General features: G+C 36.6%; 1 protein-coding gene across 2 annotated transcripts in view; it reads right to left on the bottom strand.

The window, feature by feature from the left end:
* Nucleotides 1-1,743: 1,743 nt before the first annotated feature.
* GRB14 (growth factor receptor bound protein 14) overlaps nt 1,744-26,514 on the bottom strand; it is a 57,558-nt gene continuing 32,787 nt past the window's right edge. For both annotated transcript variants that reach the window (XM_062498218.1, XM_062498219.1), the window contains 12 exons: nt 25,581-25,737; nt 21,040-21,161; nt 19,979-20,053; nt 14,557-14,694; nt 13,426-13,536; nt 13,141-13,236; nt 12,476-12,556; nt 10,148-10,264; nt 9,920-9,977; nt 9,739-9,826; nt 5,912-6,005; nt 1,744-1,950 (listed from right to left, as the gene is read on the bottom strand). In XM_062498218.1, the coding sequence (XP_062354202.1) occupies nt 1,804-1,950; nt 5,912-6,005; nt 9,739-9,826; nt 9,920-9,977; nt 10,148-10,264; nt 12,476-12,556; nt 13,141-13,236; nt 13,426-13,536; nt 14,557-14,694; nt 19,979-20,053; nt 21,040-21,161; nt 25,581-25,737 (1,284 nt within the window). In that variant the 3' untranslated portion in view covers nt 1,744-1,803. The remainder of the gene's footprint in view (nt 1,951-5,911; nt 6,006-9,738; nt 9,827-9,919; nt 9,978-10,147; nt 10,265-12,475; nt 12,557-13,140; nt 13,237-13,425; nt 13,537-14,556; nt 14,695-19,978; nt 20,054-21,039; nt 21,162-25,580; nt 25,738-26,514) is intronic.

The raw sequence follows: 26,514 nt of genomic DNA, 5'->3' as shown, positions 1-26,514 counted from the left end.
CTGAAGAGGTTTTAATTAGAAATATTTTCAAGTACAATTTAAAATTATGTTTGAGGTTCAAGAGTTAAATTTATTAGACTGTAAAGAGTTTTACAAAGCTTTCCTAATGTAATGAGCTTAGGCACCACATATGTTGCATCTTTGGTACACATTAGGAAGAGTTGCTTTTTTAATGAGCTTTAAAAACTGCATTTGCATACCAGAGGAAAAGGTCAGTGATGTGTGGATCAAGTCGGTAAATTAAGTATCACAGTATAATGTTATTATGCGTGTCTTCCAGAGACACACAATAACAAAACCACAGGCTACAGTTACCATACTGTTCCAACGCTTCCACGTCCGTGACCTTGTCAGGTGACACATCCTGGCACCGCTGAGCCTCGGGCCCGCTGGCTCCGTCCCTCGGCCTGGCCTCCTTTACCTGCTTTACCTTCTCTGCCACCTCCTCCTGCAGCAGAGCAGCTGCTACGGCCGGCAGTCAGGGAGCTCAAGCAAGACAGAACGGGGAGCTGCACTCAGTAGGACGGCCCATCTCCAAACACTGCTTTTACTCCAGCCCCTACCCCTTGTAAAGATCCCTAGGACAATGACCCCCCACTGATCAAATCTCTTGGACAAGAAAGCATCAGGATGGGGATGCCTCTTTCCCAAGTCCCATTCCACTCGGGCTTTTGTTCAAAGGAACAACACTATCACCTCTCTTTTAAAATACAAATACCAAAATTATTTCTAATGCTTGGTCCAAATTCTCACTTGGTCTACTGGCACAGCTCTTTTCAGCTGGAATGTTAGATAATTGTTAATCTTTAAAGATTGCTTGACTGGTAGTTAAATTGACATTATTATTTCATTATAAATAATAAAATAAGCTAGGAACTGACTGCAAATACACTTTCAAGAGGTTTTCAGCAAAGTCCACTGGATGTACCTTTATTTCTAAGTATTGCAAATTATTGATAATTTACAACTGTTATAACATCACTTTTATTTTTAACGGCAATTGAAATTGATTCCCTTCTCAACTGTGCAAAGATCCACAGTACTTAAGAGGTCTGCCTCTCTTTGTGTCAGAAATTATAGGTATACAATAAACTACATTATGCACAACATAATTATTTAAGCATGTCTATACATTTCACAGCCAAATAAGTGACAGTCCAGCCCTGTATAAAGATGTAGATTTAATCACTAGATTAGAGAAAAAAAATCTTTTAAAATATTACAACAAGAACAGCACAACTCAATACAACTGAGCAGTTTTAAGTGGTTTTAATGATTTTTCACTTTTTGGATATGATAATCCTCAAAGTAGCATTCAAAAATATAGTGCAAAATATTTATTCATTTTATTTACAAATAAAATGTGCAGTTCAGCTTCTTATCCTTGCCACAGTAAATGTTATTCTTCTATGTGATGAACAGAAATTATGAGAAACATTTATAGAGAAAAAAGTTAATTTTTAACCTAAGAACAAAGAGCTTCCTTCAATTATATTTTTGTAGGAGTTACACAATATTTTTAAAACTGTTGTCAGTTGAAAAGAAAATCCAGAAAGTACAAGACAACACTAAAGAATTACATTGGAAAGAACGGTTTATCAAAACCATAAAGTTAATTTTGCTGTGACAATCACAAAACAAAGTTCTTGTCTACATAGAATATAAATTTTTTTTTTTTTTTTGCAGCTTAAACATAGAATCTTTACAATGTAATGGGTTTTTTTCCCCTTTTTGCTATACAAACTTAGCGGAAAAGTATACTAGTATCTTCCTTTCCCTTTGATGTAACAACAAATGCTTTGGTTAAAGAGCAATCCGTGCACAGTAGTGTTTTAACTTGCAAGGCAGTACTCCTTTATTAAGTTGATAGAATTCCACCAGCTGGATGAGATCAGTAAATCTGGTATGGCCATCATCAAGGGTATAGAATAGCTTCCCATCATCTTCCAACTGTAAAAATGGAAAAACAAGATTCAATAAAATCCTCTTTTGCTGTGGTATTTCTTTCTGACTGGAATACTTGTTTGAGAAGTGTTCTTACAGACCAGTATATTCATAATCTTACAACTGCTGTGAGCAGAAGAAATACAGTAATCATTTACAAAAAAAAAAAAAAAACCACCAAAAAAAAACCACCAAAAAAACCCCAATAGGAAAACAATGTATTGACTCCAAGTACACACCTAAAAGGAAAAACAGTTAAATAAGTATAGGAATACTCTTTCTTCACTAACAACACTACTTCATCCCTTTGCTTTGAAATGATAGCTGGGTTTAATACCAACCCTGAATTCTTACAGAGTGCCATGAAGAAACCAAGTTTGAAGTTACTCATAGATTTTAACCTTTGCTCCATTCACTTCCATGATTTTCTATCACTTCTGTAAGGTGTGATGAGGCTACACACCAGTGCAGTGGTGTGCTGGGTGGTATTAGCTACACTAAGACACTACCCTTCACAAGAGTAACATGTTTGCTCTAGTAGTTCTTTTTTATAGGACGAAGAGTTGCTGCAGCTCCAAACACACATTAGAGCAGATACAGAGGAGAAAGAAGAAACTTCAACAGACACCTTGAAAGATTCCTTCTGAATTTTAGATGCTTAAAAATTTGCCATCACTATTTCCTTCTTCTAAGTTACTGAACATTAGCTCTTGCACAACTTGTATTGCACTGCTGACTGTATAATTTCTTGATTTCGTTCCTCTACTGCTGATATGTCTAATATCAAGAGGATAGGTGATATAGTGACTAATTTGTATTCATGTAAATACAGGATGAAAAAAACCTATTCAAACTATCTTTTAAAAGAAAATGGGGGGGGGAAAAGATATTTTATGAGACGGAAAGAGCAGTGAACAGAGGATCCTGAAGTAGGGCTAGCATGGAGTAGCAAATGGTGTGCTAGGGAAAGATGCAACTACCCTACTTTAATACAGGGGAAGAAAGATATAATTAGCTGTCTTACCTGTAATTAAGATGTTTTATCTGAAGCAGCTGTTGAGCTGCTTATGACTCCTGCTTATTCTACCCCTTTCTACCATGACTGGAAGTAGTTTGTAATTTCTTTATTCTCAGACTTTTGTCAAACCAGGTCAAACACTTGCTAGATAAGAAATTACCAGTGTGAGAATGTGTAAACTCCTGTGCTCCAGCCAAGAACCTGAAAATGGCTTATCATTCATTGGACTTTCTTTATGTATGCCATTTTCCTGCCAATACACTGCAGGCAAACAGAGTTAACAATACAAATGTCTGTTATCCTCCTAACAATTCCAAACCCTGAAATGAATACCAGACAGATTGCTAATTCTAAAGCTATCAATATTTTGCAAAGTAAAAACTCTTATTAAAGTTCTGTTGCCCAAGAACCTAGCATCTTCTGCAAGCTAAGAAGGCTGTTACAAGAAAACATTTATTAGAAAAAGACAGTCCAACAGTGTACCAACTCTTCATCTTTCATATGGTTGAAATTTCATGATAGAATCCATTGAAGTGGACTTGCATCAGCTCAGAGTATAAAGGCTGAAAAATTCCTTTAAACTAACAAGCTCTCCAATTTTCACAGTACAGGATCCCAAATGTATTCCAGAGGTTTCCTTCTGAATTTTTACAATCAATTCCCTACTACCCACCTGCAATACCTGTTGCACAGGTTGCCAAGGTTAAGACATTGGCACCTTTTTACATGGGTGAGGCGTGAACTAGCAAGCTGCATACCCTATCTAAAAGGAGACATTTTTAAGTGCAGCAAAACATGAAGCAACCTAAAATACAAGAGAAAAATAATTCACTTAGAGATTGAATTGTTTTACCTTGTAAAAAGGCTGTGTAAATGACATTTGTTTGTTTACATTTAGTAAGAAAGTTTGCCTTTATAATGACTGGAAACAGGTAAGACTTTAGAAGAACAGTAGAATTTGAAATTCAAAGAAGTAAACTTGATCTTCAGCAAATAAGCTATGAATGTACTACAGTAATACAAAATGCCTTGTTTTTAGAAAATGATCACTTCATTTAGATCAGCAGCAACTGGAATCAAAGCCCTTCCTCCCTTAAACAACAATTTTCTGAAATCTTTAAAGAGCACTGTTCTAGCAAAAAGAGAGCACATTTAAGTCAGGGTATTGAGAATGGGATGAGGGTACTGAATGCAACCAGAAGCTGACAGGATGGAACTGAAATATGCCAGTATCTGGGGGACAAACAGTTTCCACGCTGACACTCTCTCTTGAGTGTCTTAAGTGTGGATTAAGCTGTTCTCATCACATTTTTTTTTCCTTGTTACTAGCATAGGAGAAATTGCTTTACTTAAAAAACAATTCAAAAACATTTCCTTCAAGTCAAGTCTTGCTATGAAGTAGTACAGGTCTTCTTGATGAACAGCACGGAAAATGTGACCCAACTCTGTAGACAATTATATCAAAACTAAGAATTCCTGGTTCTTCCAAAGATCCCACACAGAAGAGCATGGTTTTAGCACAGTCTATTGAAGGGAAGAAGAGAATCATCTATCTCAAGAGGAAACTGATGATAACTGCAGTGTCCTGCTACACCTGCACTTAGAGAAGAGAGGATCTGATTCCTGATAGGGAAAGCAAAAGTAGTCTCTTAAATTTGATAGTTAAAGGACATCCCAATGAGTTAGAATCATACACTCTTTGTACAGAATTCAGAAGGTTTTCTAAACCACGCAACAGTTATTTTAAAGTAAATACTAGAAGTGACTACAGTCAATGAATGCACAGAGCTCTTACACCCAGGATTCTTATCAAGGATTATATGTTGATGATCCCATGGGATCCAGTGCATAACTATAACTTTTGGATGAAGGAATCCTCCATATTCTGTACTTAAACACAACAAAATCCAGGACAATTCTTATAGCAAATCTGATCAACTTTTTTCCTCCTCTCAAATAATGCTTCAGTTTTATTCTACATGAACTTTTTTTAGTGGAGGATATCAGCTACAAGCCCTAGGTAAGGCATACAGAAATTTGGTGAATGATCAGAGAGAATCAACAGATCAAAGACCAAAATAAAAAAAGTGCCACTTGACTAATTTCTACTGAGAAACAGCAGCATCTGTTAGTAAATTCAGCAGGAAGATACAGGGAGGCTAGAGTATTATGTGGTCTGGAAGAAACGCTCTTGTAAAGAGAAATAAAAAAGCTCTGGGTCTGCTCAGTTATGTCAAGTATCTGTGGCAAAACCACAAAATGCTCAAGGATTTCTCATCTCATGAGAAGCAGCACGTAAAGAAACCCACCTCATGAGAGTGGAAGCAATGGGGATGGTTAACCATTCTGGCAGGATAAACTGGACAGTAACAATGAAAACTAACAGAAATATTATTTCAGCTTAGTAAGTTTCAGCTTACCTATAAAGGAGCTGGACTAAATAATGATTTTTTTTTGTTCCCCTGAAGAAGACCTGTACATGAATATACCGCAGTAACAACAAGAGAGGTCAAAAAAATGTGTTTGACTACAAATATTGAAACTCTCTTGAACAGAAGACCAAGTGAGATATGGACACATGACAAAGGCAGTCCAAAAGAGATGACTTAAGAAACTGTGTACATACTGAAAAGTAAAAGGAAACATGAACTCTATTTATACATGATTTTCATGCCATCAGGGTTTCTTCTATTCCAGTTGAAATAGATTTGTTTCATTTTTCAATAATTTTTTTAGGATTTTATAATATTAGTCAAGCTTTAGAATAAATCAAATAGCAAAGCTCAAAAACATTCAACTCTACTAAATAATACTAATTATATTTAGTGATACAGGTATGATGTTTACATCTTCCATAAAAGAGCAAAAGAAAAAAAATCCATCAATATTCTATCACAGTTATTCAATTGTTTGGTTTTACTACTCCATATATAAACTGAAAAAACTTACTGGTACAATTTGAAAATGTTTTATTTTTAATCCATGACTCAGTGACAATACAAATGTTTTGGGGTTACTTTGGCTATCACGTACCAGGAATACCCTAGAAGAGATGAAAAATTTCAAAGTAAGATCATTTGAAATACTTTTATAAACATCCAGTTAAAAATGTTCTAAATTCATTACAGCAAGTATTAGTGAAAAGCATAAATAATATCAATTATGTAAGTTAGGCTTTTGATCAGTATTTCTCTGCAAATGTGTCACTGGGAATACTTTCTCTTAAATTCTTCTTCACCTTGTCTATTATGTGAAAAACATGCATTCTCAGAATAAATGACACTGTAGGCGTTGGTTTTTGCACTGCATACAATTACAATACATTTCTTCAGACAGAAAAGCACTCTCGAAGTTTGAGCTTTGAACAAAATTTTTCTTTGTACTCTGACTAGAAAAAACTTGAATTTTCTAAATCACAAACATTATAAGGAAAATTCAAAAGGTATTTAAACAGGAATTTTATGGAAGAGGTAATGCAAGGCACAACAGAATGTTTTTCACATCTGGCCAATCCTCATAAATGCACTCCCATTTCTGCACAGCGGCAAAATTCCCAACAAGACAGAGCTACACTCTGCTTGCTTTATGGACTCATTCTTCAAATCATGACACTCTGAATGGCCAAAAGGGCTACTGCAATTAATTCACTGATAACTGATTCCAACCAGAACATGGACAAACATAACTTTGCCATAGTCCGGGTAGAATAATTTGGTACAGGCAAAGGATGATCACCAACATGAGACAGTTTTCACCAAATCACCTGGTTTGGAGTGTTGGCAGAGAACAGTTTGGAGGGAAGAACCTGATAGATAGCTTTGGAGTGGAGAGAGTCTGAACTGCTTAAACTGTTCAGGTCTGGAACAGGTAGAGCCGACCAATGTACCAAAGAAGGGAAATGGAGGCACAGCCACTGGAAAGCATGCTCCTCCTTCAGGACATTAAAGAAATGGGCAAAATGGACTTGCAGGTTTCAACCAAGTAAACACTTATGACCACCTACTCATAACTGCCTTACCACACACCGGAAATGAGAGCCCAGCTACTACATAAAAAGAAATAATTTCAAGAGGAAAAAAATATAAAGCCAGCCAAAGGTTTGCAGTGGATTTTCACTGACTTCTGGCATGGATTCCAAGTCCTAACTTTAATCTCAAAGTTTAAGAGTTTTACTTCTACATAGTAAGAAAATATCTGGAATTAATAAATTTTGAGTCCATAATCACGCCCATTTCTGCCCAAATCCCTGTGCAGTGTAATTCGGAGCCCTGTTACTAAGGCAGCTCCTCCCGAGGGCGGCTGCCAGCCCAGCGCTCAGTAGGGACAGGGACAGGGACAGGGACAGGGACAGGGACAGGAGCGGGGACGGGGACGGGGACGGGGACGGGGACGGGGACAGGAGCGGGGACGGAGACGGGGACGGGGACGGGGACAGGGACAGGGACAGGGACGGGGACGGGGACAGGAGCGGGGACGGAGACGGGGCAGGGACAGGAGCGGGGACGGGGACGGGGACGGGGACGGGGACAGGGACAGGCCGGCAGCGCGGGCTCCGCTCAGAGCGGCTCGCTCCCACCACCTAGCGGGCTCACCCTGGCCGGGACACGAACGAGACTGCTCACAGCAGGCACCACACACCCTGCGCACTAACCTCCGTATATTACATACTTGTCATTAATGACTGGCACTTCATTATATTCACAGAAATTACACTGTAGTAATGTGCCGCTTTGCAGATATCCAAAAGGGGGTCTCTACACCAAGTTACTAGGATCCACATTAAACGATACACAATGTAATCACTTTGATTGGGATTTAAGTTCCCTTTCATCAGTTCTTTTAAAGTGCATTTCCTTACTTCTTTCACAAGTTTTATCACAAAATATAAGCAACATTTCTTTTTCTTTTTCAGATAAAAAGATCTTTATTATTTTCTAATATAATCACAATAGACCTACTTTAGTTGTCAAAGAACCTTGAAACACTTTATTATGAAGAAAGGGTAGTAATTCAAAGAATCTCAGAAATAGTGGCTGGAAGGAGCTTTTTAGACATGCTGGATGACTCCAGTCATGAACTCCCTCATGAACTACTCTGAATGACGACTTGGACCTTTCCATGGGCCTTTTGGTAATGCTCTTATCCCTTTCATCAATCAGATGCTGATGAGTTTGCAATCCTTTCAACCATTTATCACTGAAAAGTCTTCCAACATACTTTAGGCGGTAAGCTACAAAATCTAAAATATTACCAAGAGAACTTGTTAAAGAAAGTTGGTTTAACACCCCAGTTCCAAAAACTTTCTTCCTTCATAGCATGCCTTAAGACTGTTGCTGTCCCTAATTCTGTTATTGGGTTATCCAAATACTTCAACTACTGTAGTTAGTTTATATAATCACCTCCTTGTCTTCTAAAAGCCATCATGAACAATGAATCTGTTGGTACTCACAGTATTACAGAGGCCCTACTCCCTTGTCATATATGCCTCAGAACTCCTAGCTCAGGATCACCTTAAAAGGCTCAATATGGATTATTTTCTCTGTCCTCACTCCCAGAAACTAAAGTCTTATTTTCCCCATTAAAAATGGCTGCATTTCTGGTTAATATATAATATTAATAATGCATGCTTTTAGCTCATCAAAATGATGCCACATGATGTCATGTGTTCATTACTTCACTGTAACTCCTGAATATGTATCTGACAGCATATGAGCACTCATACTACCAGGTCTAGTTAATTTTAGGCAGTCCACACAAAAGTATCATTGTCCTCAAAATCCCACTGCACTGCTCAGAAATATATGTTGGATTCATCCCCATGTCCTGTCCCACTCTTCTAACAAATGCAAAAATAAATGCAGAGCATGGAACCAGCTCCAAGATGATAAGCTAGGCTTAAAAACAAGACCTCAGAAATTAAAAAAAAGAAAAAAAAATACAAAAGTGGAAGTCCAATTAACCATCCCTGTGCTGTGTTTGTCTTCGTTTCCTCCCCTTCACTTCTTTTTTTCCTGGAGCTCTTTTTGTAGATGTAGAAAACAGTACTACAACATACTTAATCTAAAACTGAAGGAATTTAACCAGCAATCTGATGTTCCAGGTACCTAACTGGAAGCAGACTCAAAGAAATTGAGATTTTTTTTATTAAATTACTCCCTGAATAAAGAAGGCCCAAGTTCACATTTAATACAGGACTAAGTATAAAAATGCAGGTATGTAAAGCAGGATGATTTGAACATAAAATACCTACTTGTTTAGTAACTTTTAATATTAATATTTAAATGAAATATTTAAAAATTAAAATCTCAACCTAACATTTATTGTTTACTATTAAAGGATGACACAATTTTTAGTCAATTCATGAGAAAAAAGCATACTTTTTTTCAATGTCTGTCCCAGCTCAGCTCATCTTAGAATAATGTTTTCAGGCTTTCTTTCACTCTTTCATCGCTAATAGAGATACAAACGACAGTGGTGCCAAGGCTGACGGCTCCCAGAGAATCCTGTGCAAAGACACAGCTCTAGTGCTTGGCTCTGAACAGACATAAGTAATTGGTCAGTGACAGAACTGAAGTCTTAGATCACCACTTCATTGTTTCCAAGTAATATAAAATAGGAACCAACTGATCCCCAGATAGCCCTATATAAAAGAATTTTTATTCCTATTAGGTAGGTACAAACTTCTTCCTCCACCTCCCCCCAGTATGAGGCACATGAAAATAGCAGTTGTTGGCTAGAAACATGTCTCAGACAAACTAAGTAAAGAATTAACTTACCCATCTACAAGTCCATGCTGCAAAATAAGTCTTTGAGCCTCTTCCCTAGAGATTTTATGATGAAACCATGACTGAGACCTGTGTATAGCTGTAGAAAAAAAAAATCAGTGTAAAGACATTTTCCTTTCGTTGAAAGAACCAGTTATTGCATTTCTCTGGCAAGGAATTAACTCACACATACCCATGTTAGCCATGGCAATAGGACTACCATGTGAGTTGAGTCGGAGACAGCCTCTCCTCTGTATGAGAGAGAAGCAAAAACATGACTTCAAAGCTCTTATGTTTAAAAAAAAAAGCCAAAAAACAAATTAATCTAACCAAACCTAACCAAAACAAAAAGAAAAAAAGCACCCAAAAACCCCCCACCAAACCAGAAAATACTATTTTGATAAATTAAAGGTGTTTATACCCGCCATGCTAATCCTTCTTCAACTGCAACTGAAAGGGCTTCTGTTGGATTTTCTATAATTCTGCTTCTGTGTCCTGAGAAATCCATTGCTACTAAAGAATTTTCTGAAATGCTTCTCTGCAACAAAGAAAAATAAATTTAGTCTGCTCACTTTTTACAAGATTCATCATTTTAAAGTAAGCTTCTGAGAAAACATTATGTTTTATAAGTGATATTTCAAGTATTGGCAGTGTTCCCCATCAGAGCCAGGAGCATTTGCAATTCCAGTATGCTGCTGCAAAGCTCAATTTTACAGGCTGGCAGGACAGACCATCTTTTTGCATTACTGCAATGGATGACAAATACATCACTTTACCATAAACTATTTTTATATTTTTAACTACAACTATCCCCTTCCATGTCAAAACAAGTCAGGAAACTGTTATTAAGATGTCCAAGTAACAGGGAAAAAAAGGTAAAATACAAAAATATTACACATAATGATCAAATTAAGAAATATTTCTCAGAAATATGTCAGGTTTGTATGTTTGCTATACAAATTTCCATTCAGTTTACCATATTTAAGCATTAAAAACAGCAATTTCAATGGAGTATAACTTCTATTTTAACACATCCCTTCTAACTCTAATCACAGACTCAATAACTGCAGCATCTGTTACAAAAAAATGCTTGTGTTATTTTTCTCTCAGTGAAGATCAAATTTGTAACAACTGAATAAGAACATTGAGGTTTGACAAAACAGTCCTAAAAATCCTCAAAATTTTTCTCAGAAATCAAGGTTTACAAAATCATGCTTTATAAGAATCGTGATGGCTCAAATTTTGGCAGGCATCGGAATATCTAATAATAAAAGAGCGTTCTAGCACTCTGTAAGTTAAAGCAACATCTGGACACAAGAGGCCCAGACTTCTGTATAGCTAGCAAAGCTTCCCAGCCCAAAAACAGAGAAGTTCTGGTTTTGTTTGTTTTTTTGGAATTTTTTTTTGCTTGGTTACAAACATGACTATAAGTAGAAATAGAAAAGAGCAATTCAGTAGTTCACTGTAATGCTTGACACTGTAGACTAAATTCTATCCGAGTAACACTAAACCTGTGAAAACTTTGCAAAAGTAAAAAAAAACCAAGGGCAAATTAAGAGACAATCTTTGCTTCTAGAACTCTTTGTAGGTGACATAGATGAGAAATTAAGGAATGTGAAATGTGGAAGTGGCTTCCTTATGAAGTATGTTCATTAGCGTGTGCACTTAATCCCCAGATTATTCAATTTGCTGTTTAATTCATGAATTATACACAAGTAGAAAAACAGAGCCTTTGTTAGCAGTGGGTATAGATTCTGCCTGTTAGAAGCTATGGCAGCTAAAATGCACAACAGTGAAAGAGGAGAGAATCAGTTGTGGCTCCCTGATCCATCATAAGAGCAGCAGCTGGCTATTGCAGTAGCTTCACATAACACAAACTAAGACATGGGCAGCGTATTAAGCACATGCTTAATAAGCCATGCTTATTAGCAAGATCACTGAAAACTACTTTTGTGAGTACCTGTGATAGCAAATGCATTCTTAGGCATTTTATCAGCAAGAACTATAATAAAAGCTAAAAAAAAATCACCATAAAATCATTATCACAGATCTCGGCAAAAAGTAATTTTTATCCAATTTGGCCAACAAAAAACACAAAAGGGATAGAAATCATCCATGAAAAGGTCTGAAATTAAATGACTCATAAAGAGCTGGGATAATATAAGATATTAAGAAATGGGCAACCTCATCCAATCCCAACTACCCGACTGAGAAGACAGACACAATATCTAGTATAGGCCATTTTTCTCCAAAACAGGGCAGCCCATCTGCCAAAATATGGTTTTCCTCTGAAGTCCAGTCAATGTTGCACCAGCCAAAATTCATCTCAAGTACTTAATTTTTTTATTTTTTAGTTAAATTGAAAGAGGAAGCATTCCAAAAAGGATTTGTTATAATCTTCTTATTCGTCAGCATGTGTAACCTTGAACACTTTGCTTCTATTTTAATGCATTTATGGTTCTGCTGCTTTGTTTTCAAAACCTCCTTTCCATTCAACAATAATAAGCCAATGAACTCTCAAAATACTGGAGATTTTAGAAAGGGAAAAGCCTTTTAACTGCTTTGTTCCAAGTAAGGAAATCAACTAATTAGCTCTCTAGTCAACCCTGGCAGCCCTAAATATTTCGGCAAGCATTCGCACATGCAAGGTTTTGAAGGAGCAGGTCAGCACTCTAACTGACACAAGTTACTTGAACAGAGCACAATGGCAGAAACATGTATTTATAGATGGAGCTACTGTGGGACATACCATAGGTGTTATATTCAAAGGGCTGCAGCCACTTCTACCTTGATATGGTTGCATGTAATTCTGATACAGCTGCATCCCATACTAAAACCAGAAAATAACATGGTTAGCATTTTAAATTATAAACCTAAGCCAAGTAAGGTTTTTTTTTCCCAGATGAAAAAGATAGCACACGCTTTTCCATTAAAAACCAGGGACAAAAAGCTGTTAGGCTAAGGAAATGTACATCAACACTGCTGCTACTGCCTTTATAAACACTTTGCAACAAATACTACCCATTTAATATGCCAAGTGGCCTGCTCCTATTTTGTCACAAACAGTCACATTTTAAAAACATTAAAGTTCCCTTCTTGTGTATTCTTGTTGCTTTGTTCAACATTATTCATCAGTCTCACTGAATTCAACACGGTTAAACAGAAGCATATACTTAATGTTAAATATTTTCAGGACTGAGGCATCATTCCATCCCTTACAAGGATTCCAGGATTTGATCTCTCTCTTCTTGTTAGGATGATAAAAAAATCCCAAAACTTTCAGAAGTACAAAAAAGCACAAAATTGATACTGCTATTGCATGGGAACTTAAAATGATGTTACCTCTCTACTCCCAGCATCAAAATATCATATAGCACACTTAAGCAAGAAGTTAACTCCACACAGAAAAATTACCTTGAGTAACCTAATTGCTGTCATCCAACAGGTCCTACTTTGTTCATCATCTGCACAGAGCTGTTTCAGGTCTCTGGTTCCTCCTGATTTGTTAGGCTAGAAGGCCACAGCACATTTTTTTAGCATTAAAGCATATCTTGAAGATAAAACCTGTTGAAATAAAAGCCACTAATTCTCCTATTTTATAATAGACAGCTGAGTATTGCTTTCAAAGCCTTAAAGAAACTTAAGCTTACCTAAAAACTCTGGCTTTCTTTAATATGTATCAGAATAATAAGCTTGTACCTTAAAGCAGAATCCATAGTTTGTTGGTGCTCCAGAAATCTTTTTGCCTGTTAAAGACATGTACATATCACTATTGCTGAATTCACAGAAAAACTGCAGATGCCTTGGCTCCTAAAAAGAAAAGCAATGTAATACAGTTAGACCACTTTTAGCTAGCCTCCCGAGATAAGAAACTTGGAAGAGTAAAGTAGTTATCCTGCTCCAAAACAAAAGTCTTACAAACTGCAGTTTTAACCATGACACCATGAAATCTAAAAAAAGGCAACTCAATATTCATTTTATAATGCAAAGGAAAAAAAAAAATCAAATCAGTGAGAGTTTATTCCTCCAGACTATAAATTATATAATCTCTGAGAAAACTTTCACTAGATTCAAGCAATAATAAAATTAGAGTAGGAGGCAAATTTTGAGAGCGGTATGCATTTCAGACACCAAAACAAAATAAATTTTCATAAACTGAAAAACAACATACTGTTATAATTATTACCCAGTACCATTTCTAACCATGATCTCTACCCCCTAAGAAGCAAACAAAAGATATTTCCTAAAGGATACAAACAAGCTCAATTAAAACCTTGGCAGGTAATTACAGAAAACATTAATAGACATTGTTTTGAGTAGTTTATGTAAAAGGTTTCTCAACTGCAATGCTTAATATGATAAGGTTTAAAGTAACAACATCAAAAAGCTGAACTAGTAAAATGAAAAACTGTCCAGTGACAAATTTCGAGAATTCCCAAAGTTATACTGTAAAAATTCTTATTTTATATAATTAATTACAATATCCACTTTAGAGGATATCTACTTATACTTCAGAAATTTAACTAGTATTTGAAAATTCATTTTAACAGAGTACTCTGTTATGAGAAATACCAACCAGACTGCAGTAAACTTATCAGGCAAAAAACCCTGCAGTTTCTAAGACAACACCTTTCCAGTTTTGTGTCTCCATATCTCTCTAGATTTTATCTATAATAACTAGATTTATTTTTTCATTTTTATCACTATAAATTTAATTATTTCATTATAAATTTTCATGGTTACAATTCTTATTATTACAACAAATTATCAATACATACATATTTGCTCTGACTTCACAGTTCTTGCTCTCTCTTTTTTTTCCTCCCTTACCTTAGATGTACCTTTAGTGGAAAAATAAAGGCCAGATCTTCTCAAAACAAAGTACAATTTTTTCCATGATTTTTTCCCCTGCTCCTTTGCATGCAGATAACCATGAATCTCAGGATATGTGCTGGAGCTAAGGAACATCTGAAAGAAAGTATCAGACATGCATTTTTCTTTTCCTCTGAAATTAGCTTTGTGTTTCATTAACATACACAGGGCTAAGGGGAATAACTCCTAAATACACTATCACACCACAATGGTTCAGTACTGATTGCATCTAATCCCATTAACAGTACCTTTGATTTAAGGCATGTAAGAATGTCACACAAATCCAAGGTATGCTAAGCAAGTTACATATTTATATGGAACCATATAGCTTGAAATGAGAGCATTACTTCTGCAATATGTGAACTTCTGCAATTAAACCAGTGTAAGAAGTACTGATGCCATGCCTCAGACCCTATTTATATAAAACTGCTAATCAGTGCTCAACAACAGAAGAAAAAAATATGTCCCTCCCCTTATCCATGTTAAAAACCTGAGAAATTAACTGACCTGAGTAAAAATTAATTCAGCAAACCACAACTCTGAGTTACAAAACTGTGCAGGTCAGGCAGATATTAGCATTTTCAAAAGGTGGGAATAAAGGTCTCTGCTCCTAAAAGGTGCTTAAGGAGGAGCTTTAGTTGAACCAAAACCAGAGAGACTAGGCCAGTCCCCAAGACAGCTCCTGTCTGTACTCAGGATATGCAGTGACTTCTCTTCAGCCATTTCATCCAACATTGTCAGAGCACAACACACCTCTTATCATGCCAAGGCTTAGACAGTTCTACTCAGTCTGCAAAAGTGCCCACTAAAAGTGAGCAACCATGCTAACTTTATCCTAACTCCATGTAGTGCATTCATTTTTATCATTCTTCTTCCAATAACACTACTCAGAACTATGGCTCTAAACATATTAACCCAGAATTCTTTATTTCTGTATATGCCACAGAATCTGTTATTACTGAGCTCTTCAAGAAAACTTGCCCCAGGACTGGTTTATGGTATTATAAATTCTGTCAAGGCTTATATAGAAGTATGGCACAAAGGATTTTCTGGTCAGTATCTATAGTTTTCATTGCTGAATTTTCCTCCTATCCACTTTTCTTTCCAGAAAATCTTATTTGAGGAGTGAAAAAACCGATTACAAGGCAAGAGATGGACTGGTCAGTAATGGGCTCCAGCAGAATGAAAAAGTGAACGTGATTTTGGAAGCACAGCAAGTTCTCTGGCCACTAAATAATACAGTCCAACCAAGATGTACAAGGTTTCTTTGACTTTCATTGTTTTCCTGCCTTGCAGCGAGATGCATGACTGTACCAGCTGCAGACCAAGCTGAGCTGGTGTGAATGCAGCAGAATGAGCAGGGCTCTACTGGCCAGGGGAGTGCCCCAGCCCACCACCAGGACTGCATTCTGACCAGCCTCACTGCTATTCACCTGAACAGTTCAATTACAGTACACCTAGGTACATCTATCCACACGTGCTGCTGGCACACAGCTGTGTGCAAACGCAGTTTAAGCTGTTTTAGCCACACTGAAGCAGATGGGTAGGTCTTGGTACACAATCTGGCTGATGTTCTTCCCTTTTGCCACATACTAACAGGCTCACTGGCAGGAAATATACAGGCTGAACTGAAAAAGTATAAAATCCATAAACAAAGTCAAATTAAAACCTTAGGAAAATCAAAAAGAGTCAGTGTATGCAAAAACAAAAGAGCATCTTTTTAGGCTTTAATGTCTCTGCTGAAACTAAAAGGAGTGTTTGGCTTCCTGCCTGCACAAGTGTCTTCCCCAGGATTTCTGCCATAAGAGCTTCAAACCAGAAATGCTGTCATGAAAAACACTTATCTTACTCAGCAGACCAAAGTGGAGGAGCAATACAATGCTAAGATTCGACAGGCACTGTTGTACCCATGCTATCAATTAAAATAAAGTAGCAGTAATGCTAGGAAAAAGGCAATCTTAAATCCATCTTTTCCTTTCTAAGACAGCTGAGGACTGTGTGAAAAAATAGAACATGAACATTCTGTAGTCAAAACCATTAACTGTCAGAAGGATGAGCAGTAAAAATATTTCAGAGCGAGAACTGAATGTCTGTAATAAATGCCAAAAATGAATGATAGTAGAAAAGAAAATTTCCTTGGGTTGTTTTTTTTGTTTCAGGTTGGTTTTTTTGGGGGGGTTTTGTTGCTTTTGTGTTTTGTTGGGGTTTTTTTCAATGGAGGTACATACAAGTTTGTAATAGGAGAGAACAGATCCCAGTCTATGAAGAGAAAAATAAGAAAAATCCTTAATACTGGAAGAAGAGGGGAGACCTAAATGATAGTATGCTGCAGACAGGGACTACTGGTCACATAATATGCACAAATAAACTTCCACACTCTTCCTAACAGTGAAATACATACCCTGATAAGTAGAGTGGTGTCAAATACCACCACATCTTTCAGATACTGATAAGGACAGCACTAAGGACTTGATTACCATTTGATTAGCTGTAAACCAACTAATTTAAAACAAATCAAACATGAAACGAAGCAAATAAAAGTATTTGTTGCAAAACAAAACAAAACAAACAAACAAAAAAAATCCCTAAAGAAATAAAATATCAAATCAATCAGAAAGTGCAAAAACAACAGAATGGGGAAAACATTGCACTGTCTCAGATAAATATAATGATAGTGAAAGCTGCAGAAATCCTAGATGCCACTGGCACTCCTAACTATAAAACTTGTTTGTCTACATCTTCAACATTTTCAGTGAAAGAATGGCTGCAGTAACAGAAACAACATCTGCTAAGGTGCATGCTCCTTGAGCACTTAAGCAGTGTTTTGGGGAGTTAAAGAAGCCATCATTACACTAAGACTTTGTGAATCATGTTGAACTTGATGACTGATTTCTTCAAAGATGTGATGACAGCTAACCATGGTCCAGACCAATACTACTGAGAATGAGCTGGATTTTTACCCTGAACCTGCTGAGAAATTTTGGGGGCACCAAGTAATTCCAGTGAAGAATTGATTCTGAATGTCAATATTGTCTCCTACAGACTTCAGTCCACCTGAGAGGTCTAGACTGGGAGGCCAAGAAAGCCTAGAGTGGAATACAGAGTAAAGCAATGGAGAGGTCAGAACAACACCCAGGAGACTGACAAGAGACTGAAATTCAGTGCGGGCCTGTTTCAGCCTGAAGCCTGGAATGGCAGTCAGGTGAGAAACTGGTTAGGGAAAGAGGGACTTGGTACAGCAGAGAGATTAAAGAAATGAAAGCCTGGCTCTTAATCTTAAAATCTTCATACTACATTCATTTTTGACATATTTTAAAACATCCAATTTGCAAAAACAGCCTAAGGCAAATTCCAAATGACCCAGACTGCCTACCACTAAGACATGCATAACAGCGTTGTGTCTCAGAGCAGCTATACCCTGACCAATACAGTGACACCCCTCTTTTGTAGGCTAAAGATCTTCATGGCAGCAATTAAACCTCTCTCTTTGGTATATGCAGACCTTCAGTATATCCCAGTATCTATATGACTTAGAACATGCTAAATGGATGGAAGACATGTACTTCTCTTGTTTTCTTGACTCTGTTCTACGAAGATATTCTGATTCAAAATCATCAGCCAAAATACTCACTCTTTCACTTCCAATGAAAGCTAAGGAAAACAGACCTTGAAAACATTTTACTTGCTTACAGCTCAATCCAGAAAAGAAAAAAAAAAGCATCAGAAGTGACTTTTTAATCACTTGTAAGCACTGAATTGTCAAACGAATGCCTCTTTTGATACTTAACCAAGCACATCACAAATAATAATGCAGCCCATTAACTTGTCTTAATGAAAGTTGCCAAGGAAATAGTGACTCACTGTAAACAATTTACCCAACAGTTTCTGCTGAAATGTGCACAACGGCTGCACAATCCATCAAGGTATTCTCTACTTTGTGCCTATCAAGTTCTATTTGACGAAATACAATTAAACCTGCAACACAACACAAAATAGCAATAGAGGAGAGTTTGCAACTCTTTTCAAGCTACCAAACTGGCAAGTAACCAGATACATTTAGATTTACATTTACTTAACCTTTGAATTAAGCTTTGAACATAATCTAGATCTCACAATATGGGTTTAAAGAAGTTCTGTACAAGAATATATGGCAAATAGTTCTCTTATAGAAGTCTTCCCTTTCTTTTAACTACTAAATTACATCTGTGAGTAAAAATATACAGTTCTATTTACATAGGGTTTAGAATTTTCTAAATTAAATGTTTATGCTAGACTGCAAAATCTGCGCCATGTAGGTGGCAAAAGGGAAACAATTTTCATTAGATTTTCAGCACTTTTGAAATCAGAAAAAAATAATTTAAGTTTGTAAAAATTACTTACAGAATCTAGTGTGTATCAAATTTAATTTACAAATTTTTTTACTATAATTGTGATAATATTAACATCTTGATTAACATCCACTTTTATAAGGATATAACTATTTAATATCTTTATGCTTCGAATGCTTTGAGAATTAGTTACTTGAAATGGTTTTCATTTACTGGTAGATACCAAGGTAGACTTTATCATATAGATCTTTTAAAAACTGTAATTTCTGTTTCTTTTACTTCTGCTCTGTGTTAATATCCTGTGTTATTATATTGCCTTTCCAATCACTCTTTATCCCCAAAACCCATGCATAAGTTTGCTGTCTTGAGACTAGTGGAAGTTCTTCTTCTATTATTTAATTTTTCTAGTGACAAGCAAACAAGAGTGATGTGTATGCTTCCACCTTTATTAGTAATTTTTCCCCCCTTTGAAAGTAAGACAATGATCCCTGATATGGTCATTCTGTATTATCATTTCATTATTCCCACTGTAAATTAGAACCTTGTGTCTACTCAAAAGATGACTAACTCTGAGTGACCTACCATAATTTTTTTTGACGGCTACAGTAACCTTCAGGCTAACAAATCATACTAATCAGTCTAAATTTTCTACTTGTTAAGTTTAACCATTTAACTCTTTTTCACATCCATTTCTGTCACATCACCAGTTCTTTGGTATTCCACCATAGCCTGCTGCTTAGTTTGTTTAGCACTCCATCTATTTATAGAAAAAGGGTCTTTCACCTGAAATACCCAATAAAGGTATCTAATGTTTTCACTGTATTTTCTCTGCTTTGGTGCTTCTTGATTCTTAAAGGAAGTCCAAGTTTCCAAGCGTTGCTTGGAAGGGACACACAGTTTCATATCTCTTGAGAAAAAAAGTTATTAACCCTGTCATCAGTTATTCCAAACCTAGCAACAGATCCAACAGCAATAAGGAACTATGCTCACACAACACAGAGAAGGGGAAATTCCGAGTTGTGCTGGTTCATCTTCATTCAAGGACTACATACCTGTAATACCCCAGAGTGGCTTAGAGCTGCATTGGTCTCACTTGGAAAAGATATCATATGATCTGGAAAAAAGCTCTGTAACAACAAGAACTTGTATCAAAGTTCTGTAGAAATAAATATAATACTTTCTCTTTTGTTTATGCAATTTAGGTTCTCAGTGCAGTGCAAGACACTGAAGATTCTCTGATGCAATAGTTCAGGCTTACCCCTTAATATCATCCCAAAAATTGGCATATGCTATATATTATTTGCTGAAAAACACAGAATTTTGAGAAAACATTGATAGTCTCTGGAAGAGACTCACACAACTTTGCTATTTCTCCCTTTTACATCTGAAACAAGCTGGCTTTATAAGAGACAGCATTAGGAGTTGTCCAAATACACCATGGAGCAACCAGATGGTAAGTTCCTTCTGCTGAGCCAGGGCTGCTTCCATGGCCTTTGCCATCAGCCAAGGTCTGAATCAGCAGCATTAACCTTTGGCAACATCCCTGAGTTACAAGATATCTCTGCTCTCTTTCCATTCCTTATGTACACTAACTTTGGCTTCACTTTCACTTACCCCTAATAGGTTATGGCTGCTCATGGCCTTTTGTGTCAGTTGTCATTTAGCTACAGCTGGGAGAAGCTGCAATTGGGCAATGCTGGGCCAGAACATTCAATTTTCACTTCAACAATAAAATCATCTTGGCTAGGGGTGCACCTCCTCACACTGCTTCATTTTATATGTTGTCACTTCATGAAAAGTTCAATGAGTTGCAAAAATCTAATTTTGCTTTACATCCGTGTGCAAATTTCAATACAATCAAACCCACTGCTGCTCCCATCACCTCCAAAAATAAAGAAATGAACGTGGATGTTTTACAGCTGTAAGAAAGGGACCAGCCAATGATCACATGCACTACGATACATTCCTGTATTTCACATGTTCCCTCTCGATTATTCCTTTTGACTCCTGTTACAATTAAAAATTTAAACTCTGACTATCTGCGCGCAAAAAAAAGGGACTTTTTTTAAGAACAGTAACTGCATCACTTCACAGATATAATGGTAGGACTTACCAGTGGATTTTTAAAAAACTCATATTTTGCATAATTTTTTCTAAAATACAGTTTGGTTTCCTCTTCCATTACCCAATTTGACTGCACTTCCATCACTAATTCATGGTCTTCTATAGCTCTTCCTATAAGAAAATAAAATAATTTAGAAGAAAATGCAAAAGCAAATATCAAGCTCATGACTAGCAGATGATAAAGAACTCTCATGATTTACAGATAATGCAGAGCAAAGTTAAACTTTCATTGAATTTAACTCATTCTTCACTGAATTTAACCAATTCTTGAGTCCAAAATGACAAATATTAAGGATGCTATATGAAAATCCCACTCTGTAACCAGATTAAATGAAGCAAATAAAACCATAAAGAAATTCAGAAAACAAAAATACCCAAAAACAGCAAAAGGAAAGTAAGCATTTTAAAACTTTGTACAGGTTGTTCTACTCCAAAACACATTCTTCAGATGCAAGGGCAAAGAGACACTAAAGAACTGAAGCTCTTAGTCAAAAACAGCATTTTTTTTCCTTTCAGTTTTACAGAGAGAAAGTGCTCCTCTGAGATGACATTTAAAACTCTTAAATGCTTGGCATTGTGACATTTAAGAAAACACCATTTCCTCAAGACTTACTTCTTGGTTGAAAAATATGACTTTGTGCATCACCCCAAAGGACGGGTAACGGTACTGATATTTCTTTATTTTTAAGGTGTCACAGCAAAAAATATTTTATAACTGAGTAAACTTACTTTTTTGTAGGAACTGAAACACTGAGTGCCCTCCAAAAACCAGTCCTGTAATCAAATCCCTAAATGGTGACATGAAAAAGCTGTCCTTCAGTTTTGGTAGATCATTTTTGTCTTCCAACTAGACTGGAGAGGTTCTAACTCCCATTATCTCTTTATTACTGCTATCTCTAACATGACTAGCACCTGGTACAGTCTACAACAGCCTCCTTAACTATGGAAAGTATTTAATGCACATGAAAGATTTCATACTGGAGTACATGACAGAACATATTTCAAAAAGCCTCTCCTCTAGCCACCCAGTGGGGAAAAAATTAAACTATATAAAAAATCAAAACACAGTGCTCAGCACCACAGCACAGACTACCTGAAAGAACGCAAATCGAAATCAAAATGATTTCAGTGACTGAAAGATACTGATGATGTGCCTGGCCAAGGCACTACCCTCTACTCAAAGGAAGAGCCCTAGAACATGTGTTCAGCTGCAGATGCAAACAGAAAACTGTTTACAGTCAGCACAAAAATTTCTCACTAGAAAATGAAAAAAATCTAGACGAAGATAGCACTTCCTTTACAAAAGAGAGCAGTTATGGAAAACTGTTCTTTTTTCAGAGCCTGCCCTGCAGAAGGGAATTGCAGTGGAAGTATGGGACTCCCACCATTCCTACTTGGTGGTAGGGATGACAAGGCATCATCCAAATTTAGGCACACTTCAGCTGCTTTCAATGATCTTAGACATTGTGAAAACCATTCAAAAATGTATTTGAATTCAATATATTAGGATAAAAAGAACACATACCAGAAAGACAAAGTTCTGAAATATATTGATTCATAGAACTGCAAGAACAGCTGAACTTTGAAACAGAACCCCTGTCACTGCAGAACCTGGGAGGTGGGGAGGAAGGCTGAGCTTCCTGGCTGGCAAGGCAGCAGCAGTGGGCTGGGTGCAGTGAGGACACAACCATCCTTAGTGTTCAACAAGAGAGCTCTGCTCCGAAGGGCATTTATGCTTGTGAAAACTGAAATATAGAGACCGTGGGTTTATGCTTTGCTTTAGGTGGGAGTTTTGTTGTTTTTTTTTTCCTTTTTAAACCTTCACAGCAGATACTTCCACACAGCAATGAAGGCACAATCCAGTGATGTAATTAATGTCTGTCTTGATTAAAAGTAGAACACTCTACTCAGCTGACTAAGAGTCACACAATTATCTCTAATTCAGGAGTATTCAGACAACTGTTAGATTTTAAGGAAAATGTTCACTAATTGATGGATGAATTATTAATCCACATCATCCTGGAGTCTACACAGACATACGTAGCACCTCTCTTTTCAATACTATTCACTTAACTTATGAGATGAAAAAGACTTTCCAAATTTAATGGGCAAAACATACAACAATAACAAAAAGAAAACAATCCCAAAACAACTCATAATTTGAAAAATATTTGTTCAAGCTACTCTTCCAATGCTTAAGATTATACTTAAAGCAACTCAAGATGAATAATTCTTTCTAACAAAACCACATCTAAACCAGTATCATAACAATAATTCCATTATTGTTCCGTACTTAAAAAATATGTAGAGGATATCTCAAATTGTTTCTTTCATTTGCCAGCAATGTTGAATTGCCAACCTCATCATCTAGGAAATTATTTTACTTTTAAAATGAAGCATTCACCTTTTTCTAGTACTACATTGAAAGCAGCTGGAGCAATTATAATGGTGCATGGTGAATGAAGGTCTTCAGCAATTTCAAGAATATCAGAATATTAGGAAAATAAATTTTACTAATTATTTGATATTGAAATCTTCCAAGAAACCCTCCAGATTGAAGAAAACACACTAGCCAAAAAGTGTGCTGTGCAAATACAGAATACAAAAATACAGAAATACAGTGCTGTGCCCTATAGTTCTGACATGATTTCTCAAAGGCGTCTTCTTCAATAGCTACTACACTACTTGAACACCAGCTACAATATAAAATACAGAAAACACTTCTGCTGTTTATACAGTACAGTTTTCTAAAGCCATTTTGCTACCTCTTCTATAACAGTCATTTTCAGCCTCGACCCAGATTTAACTCCAGCCTTACTCTGAGTTGGAAGCATCTTACAGCTGATACATTCAGTGCAAAAGGTTACAAATATCTTTGAAATCTCATAGATCAAGAGAAGAAATTTGAAAAATGTTTGTGTCTGCCTTCACAGGAAAAAGGAGTATAAAAGGGCAGAAAATAGCTTTAGCTTTTGTAGTTCATCCTTAAAATACAGCTGTTAAACATAATTGAGTCAGAGATGCACAGTCAAGTTTATTTTCAAAAAAAACACAAGGCCAGATTCCCTAGATACATCCAGAGAAAGGAACTCTAACAATAGCTTTTAGCCATGTTGAAATATCTGGGGGGGGGGAGGGAGGGAGGGAATGGCCAGGGAAAATGTTTGTGGGAGTGTTTGATTTTTGTCTGTGGTGTGTGCATTTTAATTTTTTTTAAATCAACAGCACTGAAGTTACCAGGTACAAGTTGCAGTCTCTTTTGAGAATTAAGAACTTCATGGAGTTTTCTATGTATTTTAGAATGCAGGAAGGCTTCCAGAGCATCCTTTTTCAAGCCACACTTTGCACTAGCAGATGGAACTGCCCTTGAAGTTGCAGAAGTACTACCTTTTTTAGCTCTAGTACAGTGACAAAGTTCAAGAATAACATGGAAATTTTGAGTGATGTGAAATTATAACCATATTTCTTTGGCATTTGACTTCTAGTAGACTTTTTCTAACATAATTTCCTATCAAATGCATACACAATACAGCACTGAAACAAGAACTGCAAAAGCAAGTAAGATTGTATAACTTGAGATTCAGTTCAATATTACATTCCAGCAGGGAGCTTCTGAGCTCCTCTCTTGCTAAAGAAAGTCTTTCCTGTATTCTGCATTTTCTTACATCTCTGTAAAAATCCCCTTTCTCCCTACAACTAATTTGCCTTATGTTTTAAATACTGCAAAAGTACACCTATACACTTCGAAAAGGAACAGAGATCAGACATTGAAACCCCAGATTACACATTTTGAACTGCATGATAGAAAAACAGGAGTTTTACTACACTAGAGGAACAGTGATGATGTGAAAGGATTTCACAGCATCTTGTTACCAGCAACTTAAAATACTACACATGGCATCGCTTCAACACAGTTCACTGGTCCTGTGTGGAAGTTTAGAGGAATGGTTTTGTTTTCCTTTTAAAGTAGCACTTTACTCCACAGCTCACCATAAATCTATCCAAACTGAATGTAGTGAAGGAAAATACTGACAGCCCACTCTGATATTACTTCTGAAAACCAAGTCCTATAGTCCTATAAAGCAGCACTGTGTAACCTCTTTCTGTCCCTGATGTCAGATATGTCACACAGGTGTATTGGGAACAAACGGGATTTTATTTGCAATGAAAATAACCCAAGTCTTCCTAGAGATAAGCAGGGAACACCACCCGTAAGAGAGGAAGAATTGCCAGAGAAAAGCAGTATAGAGCAATGAAAAATTTGCAGTGAGAATTTTAACTGTTAGTGTCTTCCAAACCATTCTTAGAGATGCATATCAAGCAGTGTGAAGCAAATGTACCATGAAAAAAATCCAGTATATACCTATGCTTTCAAAAATAATCAGTAGCAAGAACCCCAAAAAGAAAAAAATCACACAAGACCTCCTGTCATTTTGTTTCCAAGTCTTTCTATTAGAATTGTACTTCCATATGAAAATGAAAACCAAACACCTTTTTTACCATCATATCATTATATACTATTAGTCTTACCTAAACCTGTGTGGGTAAGTTGTTCAAAGAGAGTCCAGCTGTGATCATCAACATAGTGGTTCTTCAATATCAAGAGCTGACACAGATCCCTGGCTGTTATATCACTTGGAACTTCCAAAGCTCTGCTAGTATCATCTTCACTATATACTTTGATTACCTGCAATAAATAAAAACTCTAAAATATCCATAAGTTTAATCTTTGCTTTGGTTACTTCATATATATTGCTCTCTCAGCTTCATGACTAAGACAAGAATCCACACACACAGAATGCAACATGAAAGACAGCCATCCCTCTCCAGTGCAATGGCAAAATTGAGAACACTACAGCCAAACAAATCATATTCCACATCTGAGTTTGGCTGCTGGATGTCCCTTGCCACAGGCGACTGGACAGATCGGTGCATTAGCTTTAAAAAAATATTAATAGAGAGATAAATAAATGCAGTGAAACTGTACATTCTTAAGTAAGCTGAAAAAGAAACCACAGATGATAAACGGTGAAACTCAAGAACTCTGTGACTGCAGAACTGTAGAAAGATATGATAAAGATGTTAGTTCAGAGAATGGCAGGCAGACTCAAGATGCTCACAGTTCTGTAGACAATAAAACAGGAGATGTTGCAGAGTGACTTCAAATTTTGACAAGCAAGAACTGGAGCTCTTGCACACACATCCTCAGTTTAAAGGGTGCCCAAGATGCTTTTAACTGACAAAATACTCCTCTCAGTTTATTGAATTTATCCATATTCATGAGAATGCAAGACAAAACTCTCCTGAAATTTATGCACAAACCTAAATACCATTGTAAACCCCTCATTAAACAGCAAGATACAAGTTCTCACTTTAAAGACAAACAAGCCTGTTACTGTCAGTCATTCTTAACAGCTGCCTTACCGAATACATGATCATTTCAAGCATCTAATAAACAACCAAC

This window comes from Cinclus cinclus, chromosome 9 (assembly GCF_963662255.1).
Source record: "Cinclus cinclus chromosome 9, bCinCin1.1, whole genome shotgun sequence".
Classification (NCBI taxonomy): Eukaryota; Metazoa; Chordata; class Aves; order Passeriformes; family Cinclidae; genus Cinclus; species Cinclus cinclus.
This window is presented reverse-complemented; position numbering and strand designations above follow the sequence as displayed.